The 12,911-nt window shown below is 45.4% G+C and overlaps 1 protein-coding gene across 3 annotated transcripts; it reads right to left on the bottom strand.

Moving 5' to 3' along the window:
- Positions 1–204: 204 nt before the first annotated feature.
- LDHB (lactate dehydrogenase B) lies at positions 205–12,320 on the bottom strand. Of its 3 annotated transcripts, none has more exons than XM_027660720.1 (8): positions 12,148–12,320; positions 10,625–10,756; positions 6,736–6,853; positions 6,046–6,219; positions 3,961–4,134; positions 2,296–2,413; positions 1,310–1,433; positions 205–549 (listed from the first exon to the last, which is right to left on the bottom strand). In XM_027660720.1, the coding sequence occupies exons 2-8, from the start codon at positions 10,748–10,750 to the stop codon at positions 382–384; spliced, it is 1,002 nt and encodes a 333-aa protein (XP_027516521.1). In that variant the 5' UTR covers positions 10,751–10,756; positions 12,148–12,320; the 3' UTR covers positions 205–381. The 3 variants fall into 3 exon arrangements, with proteins under 3 accessions (XP_027516521.1, XP_027516524.1, XP_027516523.1); XM_027660723.1 differs by lacking the exon at positions 12,148–12,320 and adding an exon at positions 11,757–11,858 and having other exon boundaries at positions 206–549; XM_027660722.1 differs by lacking the exon at positions 12,148–12,320 and adding an exon at positions 11,615–11,749 and having other exon boundaries at positions 206–549.
- Between the last annotated feature and the right edge of the window lie 591 nt (positions 12,321–12,911).

The following is a 12,911-nucleotide window of genomic DNA, read 5'->3' as shown; positions in this document are numbered from 1 at the left end:
CCAGCACTTGGACTGAGAAAAGGCTTCCACTAAGGTGGTGTTAGTGAAATCCCACCACAGGCTATTACTACATTATTTCTAACCTTCTGAAAGGACACGCCAAGTCTCACACTTCCATGTAAGTCTGTGGCAAACATTAAAGGAGGACGCCAGAGTAAGCTAGATAATTATATACTAAAAATAAGTCACTAGGACAACAAAACATGCCTGAAAATTACTTTATTTGTTCGTCAGGTTTGTGCGTTACAGCAAGCATAAGTTTAGCTACCATGAACCGTCTGGAAGAGCATTTAATGTTAACTTTAGAGATGTAGAGTGAGTAGAGCCCATATCTGCACACAACATGCTGGTTTTCTATGGCTGGAATCTGGCATTCATGAGTTACAGATCTTTGATATCCTTCTGGATGTTCCACAGGGTATCCGCGCTCTTCCTCAGCTGAGTCACCTCATCGTCCTTCAGCTTTTGGTTGATGACACTTGTCAATCCAGAGGCACTTAGGACAGAAGGCAGGCTCAAGAAGACATCATTCTCAATGCCATACATGCCCTGCCACAGAAAAAAGAGATCAGATATGAGCCCATCACCCCAGATGTGCATTTAATTTGTAGAACAGGAAGCCTCCTGAGAGGAGAGCTAAAAACTATCATTTTACAGCCTGTAGAAGAATTTCAGTCACAGTGTATTTGAGAAAATAAACAGCATAGAGCTGTTTTGGACCAAATGTCTGGCAGTGCCAAGATGGCTGACTGCAGAAACCCCACCTTCAAAGCTCTTCAAACCTCTCACTTTTACTTCTATACAGCAAGTACCCGACAAGATTCAGATGCAGGATTAGGGCAGGTCATCCTTCCTGCCACAGAGGCAGCAGTAAGCTCAACCTGCTCAGAGTCCTTGTTGCACCAGGGGTTACAGAGCTAGTCCAGACTAGATGCAGCCAGTTACATCAGCTATAAAAGGACACAGTTCTCCCCCCAGGACTTTTGCTAGGCAGTGGTTCGTGGAATTGCAGCTGGGCCTCCATGAAGTTTTCCAGTTTTACACCAAAACCTCCTTCCAAGGAATGTGCATGCCACAAATGGCAAACTTTACAAAAGGGTAGTACAGAGAACTTATTTTCAGCTCCATACTTGTGAGAGGAGTAGGCTGAGAGGTCAGCCTAGAAGGAATGGCAAGAGTAAGCTCCCATTTTAAATTCAAAGTCGTGTTTTACAAAGCTTCCTTTGTTCAGCCCCTTGCTAACCGAGACTACTTAGCTTGTCATAACAACAAAATGAACTAGAGCATCCAATCAGCCACCACTTCTTACCTTTACCAGTGTGGAGATGGAATGAATCCTGTGCAAGTTCTTCAGCATGGTCTCACAGAGGTCAGCAACACTAAGGCCAATAGCCCAGTTTGTGTATCCCTTCAGTTTGATCACCTCATAAGCACTAAGGAAACACGGAAAGACAACTGCATTAAGATGTCTTCAAGACACTCTGTGACTTAAGAGGAGTGAAAGTTTCCCATTTAAAAACAAAAAATAAACTCCTGCAACACTTTCTAAGTTTTGGAATTAAAATATCAAAGTAGAAGAGTGATGTGTTTCAGCATTGGAAGATTAAGCATAAAATATACATATTCCCATATGTATAATTAAGAATCCCTGTTGTTCTCACAGGATTAGCTGAAAAGAAAATTAGCTTCCATCTAGGAAGAGTTCTTAGTGTTAGGTAGAAAAGCACACCTACACCTAATAAATTCTCAATTTCAGTCAGTGACACAATCATTCTGAGTGCATTTGGAATAGATAAACATTTAGAGTCGAAGCCATGCACTACCTACACACACCCCCTGGTGTTTTTAGCCAACATCTGGAGAGAGTGCAGGAGAGTACACTCATATCACAAGTGAGACAAGTGAATTAGCAACACGTGAACAAATCTTCCTGCATCAATGAACAAAATTTCCCCCCGTTCCAACACTGCTCACAGAAACACACTGCCCTTCCCTAGTCTTGTGCCCTTTGAACAAAGTGAACCACTCAAGAAGCTCCATGAGAGAAAACAAGTAGACACAGCTCTAAGCTCTGCAGCACTTAAGTGGGCATGTTATGCGATAGCTTGTCTGGCTGCAGGATAATGAAATAACCAGCTGAAATCCTGCATTTTTGTGTTTAAACCAGCAGTCCCACTTATCCATGCAGCCCTCTAAATAAAAGGGCATGGAAGCTGCAGCACAACGGAGAGACAGTGTGCACACAAGCTACTTTCAGCATCACATATATCCATGTTATTCCTCAAGTCATTGTACCTGTCAACTACTTTCTTGTGGACCTCCTTCCAGTTCTCAGGGTCTTTGTCAGTTCCCATGGCAGGATTCAGCTGCTGGAGACAAACCCCTGCCACATTAATTCCGCTCCAAACAGCCACTGGAACAGAGGGAGGACATAAGTTTCAACAGCACTTTTGCAACTCCCCCTCCACTTTTTCCTATCTAAAACAATTGGAACCATAAGTAGCAGCAGCCAGAACCGCAACAATGTTTGAGGAAGACTTTCATTTTTCATTTAGCTGCAGTTAATTCTGAGAACTCTGGGTGTCAATTGTGAGACTATTTTAGTACTGGCACTTTAACAAGCTGATTGTAACACATGACAGGAGACCTTGGAAGGTGCAGACAGCCCTCTCTGAGGTCAAACCTCAGACTCTAGCAAAAAGGCACACCTTAGCTGTTCAGACTTTTAAAACTCATTCTGCTCAAAACTGCAGCAAGGATGTATTTGCTGTTTCACTAATCAGTGTTAGGTTCAGCCTTCAAGAAACTTGTTCTTATTTACATGAGTAAGAGGGTAGCAATATACAAACTTAAAATATCAAGACAGGAATTTGCACTTCTCTTCATACTGGAAGCTTACAGGTAGGCTCATCCTTTGTTCCTGTGAAGTAACTAGGAATTATGAGTTACTTCAAAGCAAAAACTGATGCCGGATGAGCTCTGTGTATGCTCAGCCAAACTCTGCTTTCAGTAGGGTAGGGCTGATCAAATGCAACGGGACACTGAAGAGGTGGCTCCCCTAGAAATACACAGCACAAAAATATGAAGCAGTACCAATGCACACAGATATTCTGTTGCATCATTTCAGACTTTAAATACATGAGCTGAATTAAGACAGATGGGTTTCTTTGATTTTACATGTGTTTGAAACCATCTTTTAAATATCACAGAGAAAAGTTATGAAATAAGGTAAGGGATAATTTTTTTAGCCTGAGCCTGGATTGCCAGGGTTTTCTGTTACCTCTAACAAGCTCTGCCCTTGACTTAAAAGGAGATGATACTGCTTTCAGAGGAGAACTGTGGTACAGGCTGTTATGGTACTCCAAAAACTGAGGATAAAGAAAAGTACTAAGCTATAGCCTTTAGGACACAACTTGAGCTCACAAAATTGGCCTTTTCAGTTCAGGGTTTAATTATTAAATATGTGCAGCTACGTTTCACAGGATCACAGGATGGTTTGGGTTGGAAAGGACCTTAAAGATCATCTCACTCCAACCCCCTGCCATGGAGGCAGCCACAGCTTCTCTGGGCAACCTGTGCCAGGGCCTCATCACCCTCACAGGGAAGAATTTCTTCCCAATATCCCATCTAACCCTACACTCTCTGTCAGTTTGAAGCCATTCCCCTTGTCCTGTCACTCCAGGCCCTTGTAAGTAGCCTCTCTCCACCCATCCTGTAGGCTTCCTTCAGGTACTGGAAGGCCACAGTTAGGTGATCCTGAAGCTTTCTCTTCTCCAGGCTGAACAATCCCCAATTCTCTCATTTCCTGGACTTGTCTCAACTCAAATCTTCATAAAACCACGGCTAAGTGCCAGTAACTCGAGTGGAGCTGCATCTGTTCCTTCAGTTTTGTAACACCCTTAGACCTCAACCTCTAACACTGTATTGCTCATTCCCAAAGAGGTCAGAATTGCTCCTTACCACTGGAATCACCGTGCTCTCCCAGGATCCAGCCATGGCAGCTGCTTGGATGAATCCCAAGCCTCTCAGACATCAGATAACGAAATCTGGCCGTGTCGAGATTGCAGCCACTTCCAATCACACGGTTTTTTGGCAGGCCACTCAGCTTCCATGTGACATAGGTCAAGATATCCACTGCAAGGAAAAACATGCACAGTAAATTAAACCACTCACATCAAGAATGCTCCAGAAATTACTTTACTGCAAGTAGCAGGGCAGTCAGGAGGACTCAAAACACAGCTGTGCTCATTGGTCAAAGTATTTTGGGTCTGACTATTTGGGGGATTTAAAATTAATGCACTGCTTGAGATTTTTTGAACAGTAGCTTGATGGGTCCTAAAAAAATTTGAGTAAGATCTCTGGAGATTAGATTCCTACCAGCTAAAGTTGGGACACATTTTTTTGTCACAGTTAAACCCCCAGGGCATTCAGAACTGGGACTGATCTCATGTGGCTGAAACACTCAAGTAATTTCCTGAAGTAATATTACCTTCTGGTTCATCATCACAACAGGTAAAACAATTCACAGTGAAAAGTTTGAGATTTGCATACTCTTTGTAGTTGGTAATTACTTCAATTCAACTTCTTGATTTGTGCACTAAGCAGTTTCTGCATTTACTACCAATATGCTTTAGCTGCGTCTCCAAAAACAAAGCTTTAGAAAAAAACACAAAGCTAGGTGGGGCAGACAGAAGGATCTGAGCAGAGAGAAAACCTCTAATCAACAGGTCAAAGCAACAATAATAAACAGGCTGCAGTAATTATGACTCCAACTCGCAGCAGCCAGCCAGTTCTCAGGAGGGAACACATTTGTGTATACAGGTCTGAAATAAACCATTTGCTCTGCTCAGGCACAAAAAGCACATCATCTCAGCACAGTTCACACCTCCTTGACATGTTCATCAGGCACAGCTTTCTTCCTATAGCTTCAGCTGGGGCTGTTCCTGCCAGGATCACAGTAACCTGTCCAGACTACAGAGCATCTCCCTGTCCATCAGCTCCAGGCAGTCCGGCTTTACAAGTCACTAAAGTCCCTTCTGATGAGCTCACAATAACTTCCACTATATAAGACTAGTGGACAAAACTCCACACATTGAGAAAACAAAGGGTTATAAAAATAATTCTGCAAAAGCAACATGCAATTCTCCTCCTGCAGCTGCTCTACTGGAGAGAAGTCTATAGATTGAATCTGGCCCTGCTAAAACAAGAACAAGTCGATCTTTGTCGCAGTTTGATTTTTTGATAAGTGTTTAAAACTGCCCTAAGTTGTTGTACTTGCACAGTAGGCACTTGCTCAGAACACTGGTATTCAGTAGGAGTAATTGTACACCAGCTAATTACTCGACCCCCAGTTGAGCTGCCAGCTTTGCATGCACTGTTTCCACTCTGCAAAGTTCTCTCTAAAAGCAGCGTTACTTCACCACCAGGGTTCTGTAGCCCTGGCCTCACTCAGATGTTGAGTCAAGCAAAGACAACCCTACAGGGACACCCCACAAAGCACATCAGAATGTTTACAGTCAGCTTTAGACATCCAAATATCCAAACTGCCTCAGTGTAAAGAGGTACTTGCAAGTTAGCACACAAATACGTGTAATCAGTTATAACAAAGTCTTTTCTAATCCAATTGAACTGTGTACTAGTCAGCCCTTGTTCTGCCACAGGCTTCAGCATCAAATTCTTTTTCCTGAAAATATAGAATATAGGGTAAGTTCTTCATCCTGAAAAATGGCTGTATCACATCCAGACGCAAAATTATCCTTTAGAAATAAAAGTTTTAAGCTACCAACTGCTTAAGCCAAAGTATGTAAAGAACTGAAGTATTTACCATAAAGCATTATTTTAAGATAAGGACACCATGACAAGTTCTGAATAAAGAGAGCATCAGAATGTACAGGATATTTGTTTGTATTCTGTTGTTGGCCACTACCTGGCAGATGTCCACAAAAAGCTATTAACCTTCAATTTGTATTTGAAAAGACTGTCAGAGAATGAATGTTGTGTTTTATCAAACCGAATTTTTAAGGGTTTCAGAAAAGACTGCCTTGCCTGGATTGGAAACCACGATGATGATGCAGTTGGGGCTGTGCTTCACGACCTGAGGAACGATGAATTTAAAGACATTCACATTCCTCTGGACCAGGTTGAGGCGACTCTCCCCCTCTTGCTGACGAACGCCCGCAGTCAGGATCACGATCTTGGAGTTGGCTGTCACCTTGTAATCTACACCAGAGCATGGGGGGGAAGACACAGAATGTGTTAAATACACTTGTCACGCATTTCAACAATCACTGTGTTCATACAGTGTTACAGGCAGCTTCTCCACTGTGCATTCCATTCAAACCCAAAACCAGGAAACATCAATATTAAAGCCAGTACCACCTCTAACATTGTCCAATTTAGGTATCAATATATATGGGTCTGGAGAGCACCTTCAACCACCCAAATCTCACTTCCACTTTCCAAATCACAACATTATTTCTTCTACAAAGGGGTACTATAGCTTCATTAAAATCAGTTTTACTAAACAAGCTCCAGATTGTAAAGTGGCCATTAGAGATGAGAGAAAGCCCAGATTAAAAACTACTCCCACTGCTATGGTGTTCATCCAAACTCTCACCCCAATTCATACACTTTTTCAATGTGAAGTCCTTTGAATTCTTTAGGATTACACAACTAATTCTCCACTATCAAACAAAGTCACAGAATGTCAGTATTAAATAAAAAACTGAGGTTCACCTTTGTCTGCCACAATCTTGTGAGTGTGAAGGAACAAGCTCCCATGCTGTAGGTCCATCATTTCTCCTTTTAGTCTGTCTTCCACAACATCAACCAGAGCAAGTTCATCACAAAGACCCTGAAAACAACAAAATCTGGAGTCAGTGAAGCAGTTCACTTGCATTTTAAAGTTAGCCCTGAGCTGAGGTGTATTTTGTTTCAAAGTAACATGCCACAGCAATTTGAAAGCATCTCTTCTCCAAAGTTAAACCTGTGGGACAGCACTACCTTGGTGTTCTGATGTATCTCACAGGAACAAAGTCAGAGGCTGCTACAGCACAGTTCATAAAACTCATTCAGACTTTCCAAAAAAGATATTATTTGTGGGGAGTTTGAGTTAGCAGCCAACTCTTTGCTAGGAAAGCACTTCATGATTTAGTAATTATATTTGGGAAAAAGTTATATCTTTCAGAGTTGTAACAAAACTTCTAAGTCTATCCAGCAAATAGACCTGTTGTAAATATTGAAATGTCTAAAAGAACACTCCATATAATTATCAAACAAGTATTCTCTTTTAACATGCCTTCAATCAATTAATTTCACAAAACTACACAACGGGAACAGATATTTTCCTCAGCCCTAAAAATCAAGAGAAAACAGATTCTTTAGTTGTTTTTCTCTACTAGAGCTACTATGTTATATTTATTTTGCAGAATACATTTAGCCATGTATGCTTGTTGTCCAGCCAGGTTAAGTAGGGAGATAACCTCATACAGTCTCAGAACAGGAAAACAATGAAGTATGGGAGTGGAGGGAAAAGGTATTTTGCTCTAATGCAAAGCCTTCCTTTGGCTTTTCCTTTTGACAAAAATTTTTATTATCTTTGTAAATTCCATTATCCTTAAAGGCTGATCAGGCAGTAAATTATATTGAAATTCAAATTACTACTTCTCTGTTTTCCTAGATATCTACACTCTATTTGAGAGCAGTTAAGCCATTTTTAGCAACTAAAATACTGTTTTTCCTGTGGAAAAATATATCTAACTGCACGCATATTTAAAGTTTTCATTTCATACTCTGAAATAGTGTTAGTTTATTGCTTTTCTGCATTGCTCCCCTTAGCAGCTGATTTGATAAAACTGTTGAAGAAAAATCATAAGAATCTGTATCTGTACTTGCTCTGTTCCCAAAATAGTCTGCAGGGTAAAATGAATGTCTCAGTTGTTTAAACACTATGAAAAAGTATGCTTAGCTGAAGGCATTGGTGTTAAACTACGAAGTTAGTGCAATCAGAGTTTGAAAAAAAAATGTGTGCACATGTGCAATTATGGATAGATTTATACACACAGTCTGATGGGACTTGCAGTCTAGAACTTGCAACCAATATTCCTCAGACTCTGCAAGTTCCAAGAGCAGGTTCTCACTTAAAGAGAAGAGCAGCTGGAATACCTCCAATAACTAATTTCATGAATTTGCATCACTTTTCTAGAGAAGAACTCAGCTCATTATCAGCACACACGGGAATGAAGCCTACACAATCACCAAATGCAGCTCAAAATACTCTCATTTAAAGCAGCTGATTTGTGACTGTGGACATGCTCCCATTTCTAAATCAGTGTGGCAACATCAGTGACTTGTCTCTAACAGAGAGGGAGCTAAAAATAACCAGCATGGAAGTGTTGGTGTCATGCAAATTTAAATACTAAATACTACACCAGTAAACTGAAATTAGTATTAGAGCCAAACTGTGCACAAGTAAAGCCACAAATTGGTTCACAGAGGCTGAATGTGAGCCAGTGTGTGCCCAGGTGGGCAATAAGGCCAAGGGCATCCTGGCCTGGATCAGGAATAGTGTAGCAGCAGGACCAGGGCAGGGATTGTCCCCCTGTGCTGGGCACTGCTGAGGCCACACCTCAAATCCTGTGTCCATTTCTGGGCCCCTCACTACAAGAAAGGCATTGAGGGGCTGGAGTGTGTCCAGAGAAGGGAATGGAGCTGGGGAAGGGTCTGAAGCACAATTGTGATGAGGAGAAGATGGGGGAGCTCTGGGGGCTCAGCCTGGAGAAAAGGAGGCTCAGGAGGGACTTTACCACTTCCAACAACTCCCTGACAGGAGGATGTAGCCACATAGGGGTCAGGCTCTGCTCCCAAGGAACGAGGGACAGGACAAGAGCAAACAGCCTCAAGCTGTGCCAAGGGAGGTTTAGATTGGATATGAGGAAAAAATTTCTCACTGAAAGGGTGGTCAGGTACTGGAACATGAAGGTGGTTGGGTCACACCCCTGGAAGTGTTTAAAAGAGCTGTAGATGTAGCACTAGGGGACATGGTGGACTTGGTAGTGCTGGGTTAATGGTTGGTCTTAATGATCTCAGAGGTATTTTCCAACCTAAATGACTAATTCAGTTACAAGAACCAGATGGTTTTGTTATAAAAATATTTTATACTGCAGCTTATACTTGTAAGAGAATAAGAGCAGAAGTCTGGTTGACATAAAATCCATGTCATCATTCATGCTTGAAAAACTGAAAACCAGTTTTTACTCTGGATTTGGTGCATACAACTCATTATTAGTAAAACTTTGTGCTTAGTTATCTCAAAGCAAAAATTTAATCCTGCCTAAAGCAGTGTATTAAACACAGATGAATGATGGATTGTAGTGCAGTTTGTGGTGACATCACCTGGCTCCCTCACTGTACAAGGTTACAGGACTTCAAAAACAAACTAGTTCAGCCCATGAGAGGCAAACATTTGCTTAAGGAAATATAGGAAACCACAATGAACTATAACTGTTTTCCCCTTAAATTTCTCCTTTATATAAGTTTTTTTAAAAACTATTTGCTACTCTCATATTAATACTCAAGTTCCACTTGATGTCAGTTTTTCCTTGGTCACAGGGCTCATGAATATCAGCAAGCAAAAGCCCTTTTTTTTTTTTTTTAATATTTAAAACCCCAGTATATTAAAGCAAACATTCTCGGGGTAATATGTTGAAGAATCATCTACATAAAATACAGCTGGTTTAGTAGTACATCCAAGATTTTTCATCTGACTGTGAGCTACCTGATTTAAGGCAGCCTCTGCAAGTGGGCAGGGCATATCTGTTTATGCCTTTGTTAAAAAAAAAAATCTGCAGCTCCCATCATCTTTCCAAAAACAGCACAAGAGGGATCAAATTTAAGTCATTCACAATATTCTCTAAAAACAAGAGATCCTTGTTGCATAATGAGCCTTTGCTTTGCTCAAAGAGAGTAACATAAGATTTGAAAAAAAAAATCCTATAAACCAGGAATAGGAAAAGTCAGAATAACCTCTAAATCCAGACCTCTATTTTTAGTTTTTGAAAAACTAGCTAAAACCTCTCTGGAAAAAATAATCATGTAACCAAGCAAAAAAAAAATTTAAGAGAAATCAAGAAGTCTGCTTAAGGGGATAGCACCATTTTCAGCTATTATGGTACACATGCCTTAAAACAGTAAAAAGCAAACACTTATTGTTCTGATTGCTACCCCATATTTCACATCCATTTCTTCTCTGTCCGCATTCTTTTCCCACCAGAGCTCCCTCACTGAGCAAACTCCAGCTTTGTTGTGGAAGAATAAGAAAATTAAGAAGAGAATGAAAAGTTTGGCAGGGGTTTAAGAGCCATCTGCTCACTATATTTTCCCAGCAGCCTGCAAAATAACTCTGCCTAATGAGAGATTTATTGCCAAGGACGGACGGAAAGGTGAGAGAACAAGGAGAAGCTGAATGGGGAAGTCAGCCTTGTAGGTCACTGACTGCTTACCCGAACTGCACATGATTCATTCCTGCACTAACCTACCGAATCCCCCACCATTGGCTAAGGCAAACAGGCAGCAGAGAACACTGCGGCAGGGGGAGCTTGAGCGGCACGCTGTCCTTGAGCCGTACCTTTCCAAGGATGCTGATGGCAGCGGCCATCCCGACCTGTCCAGTGCCCACAATTGAGACCTTGTTGTTGGGGGCCGTGGCTCCCGAGGCAATGGGGGTCATCAGCTTCTCCTTGAGTGTGGCCATGGTGTTCTGAAAGGATAACGGGAACAGCTGGTTCAAAGCAAGCCAGAGGGTGCTGAAAGCCATGTTCCGAACCGCGGGCGTCACCTAAACCCGCCGACCGAGGTGCTGCGAGCGGCTGCTGACGGCGCTTTTCACACAAGGTGGCCCTCGGGCACGATGCCCTTGGCTCGCAGGGCTCCTTCCAAGCCACACACCCACCCTCACATCCCTCCCTGGCCGCGGAGCTCCGGATCCCGTCCGTGCCCGGTGCCCAGCGAGGGGCTGGAGGGCGGCACAACCGACCGGCCCCGCGGGGGCTCCGATTCCAGCGCCGTTACCGGCCCCGGGCAGCAACGGCCCCGCAAACCCCCACCGGGGCCGGCCCCGACACCGCGGACCAGCCGGGGAGCTGCGATCCTGCTGGGATCGCCCCGACCCGTTTCCCTGCGCCCCCGAGGCTCCCCGGCCTCAAACCACGAGCTTCCGACCTTCCCGGGACGCAGGGCAGCGAGGGGCCGGGGCGGCACACGGGAGGGCTCTGAGCAGGGAGACACAGCCCGACCCCGGCCATCCCCAACGCCCCGAGCCCCTGGGATCCACAGCCTGACCCCGGCCATCCCCAATCCCCAGAACCCCTGGGATCCACAGCCGTGGACCATCCCAACCCCAAAACCCTGGGATCCGCAACCCGACCCCGGTCATCCTCAAACCCCCGGCATCCACAGCCCGACCCCGGCTACCCCCAAACCTCTGGGATCCACGAGCTGACCCCAGCCACCTCTAAATCCCCGAAAGCCACAGCCCGACCCCCGGCATCCCCAACCCCCCGGGATCCACCGCCCGGCTCCGGCCACCCCCGTTCCCCCCTGCCCGGCCGCCACGCACGGAGAGTCGACAGGGGCACGGGCTCCCGCTCCTGCTCCCGGCGGAACTGAACCGCCGGGGGAGGAGGGAGGCAGGGCAGGGAGGGCAGGCTGGGCGACACTCCAGCGCCCCCATGGTGTTGCGGGGGCCCCCCGTTACCCACCGGTCGGCCGGGGCGCGGGAGCGGCGCGGGCTGCGGGACCGTGCGGGGCTCGGGCAGGGAGCGCTCTGCGGCGGAAGGGGCGGGCGCGGCGGCGCCGGGGGGAGGCGGCGGCCGCCGGGCTCAATGCCCGCCAAGGACGAAGCCCCGGGGGTGCCTCCGCTCCGCCTCGGCAGCCGTGCAGGGCGGGCAGTGCCGGTCGTGCCCCGCGCTGCCGGTGAAGGAGCGGCCGCGCTGCCCCGGGCGGGTCCCGCGGGGACTCGTGGGCTCGCCGGTGCCACCAACGCTCGCCCCCGCAACGGGCATGGGCGGGTTGTTACCTGCCCGTCACGGCTCCGGCCGCGAGGAACGAGCGAGCGAGGGCGAAACTGAGCAAAAATAAAGCGTTTTTCACCTGCTCTTCTCCAGGGGCACAGTTGCTCAAGCGGGTGGTCTCTTGTGCCCCTCTGATTTCTGCCCTCTCTGATTCTGTGCCCTTAGCCTGGCTCCCCAGTTGAGCTTTCGGTGGTTGAACGAATCCGGCCTGGAGCCACGAGGCGATGCCTTGGCACGAATAAGGGTTGTAACCTGAGGCAAGGACAACATGGAATGTAACCTGATGATGCAAAGCTGCCGCCGTCGCCGCTCCTCCTCCTCCTCTTCCCCTTCCCTTGACTTCGGCCGAATCCACGTCGCACTCCTCCCATATTTCACCCTATCCCAGTAGGGCTTCCCTTTAAAATGGTGATATATGGGACCTGCGGAACGAGCCCCTGGAGCGTGACTGGAATTTTGTGCCTTGACAAAAAATAAGCACATCATGCGGCACTGAGCGACAATTATCAAACGATATGACACCCTTTGGAGGTTGGACCGGATGATCTCCAGAGGTCTCTTCCAACCCTAGCAATTCTGTGATTCTTTTCCTCGGACCCATGGAACACACAGACTGAAATTTTTGGGTATATGGTGTGCCACTGCTGCTGAGCAGAGATGGAAATGATTTCTTGAAATCCCTGCAGGACCAACACAAGCAAAGTAGGGAAGAATAGCGAGAATGTTTTCTTCTAATGCTGTAATATTACTTCTTTCTAACTGTAAAGGAGGAAAGTAAAGGCAAAACACCGAATGATACGCATTTAGTTTCACTGGGAAAAAACCGGAAAGCTTTAGGTTCCT

This window comes from Corapipo altera, unplaced genomic scaffold (genome assembly GCF_003945725.1).
Source record: "Corapipo altera isolate COAL_440 unplaced genomic scaffold, ASM394572v1 239, whole genome shotgun sequence".
In the NCBI taxonomy this organism is placed as follows: domain Eukaryota; kingdom Metazoa; phylum Chordata; class Aves; order Passeriformes; family Pipridae; genus Corapipo; species Corapipo altera.
Note: the sequence above shows the minus strand (reverse complement) of the source record. Positions and strands in the feature narration are given on the sequence as shown.

Bases quoted from the DNA above. Each gene is read 5' to 3' on its own strand.
- LDHB (XM_027660722.1), bottom strand. From the start codon at position 11,728: ATGGGGGCGCTGGAGTGTCGCCCAGCCTGCCCTCCCTGCCCTGCCTCC. The intron at 2,414-3,960 runs GTAAGGAGCAAT...CCTCTGTTCCAG, and splicing joins AGAGCACGGTGATTCCAGTG to TGGCTGTTTGGAGCGGAATT. The intron at 550-1,309 runs GTAAGAAGTGGT...TTTCTGTGGCAG, and splicing joins CCATCTCCACACTGGTAAAG to GGCATGTATGGCATTGAGAA.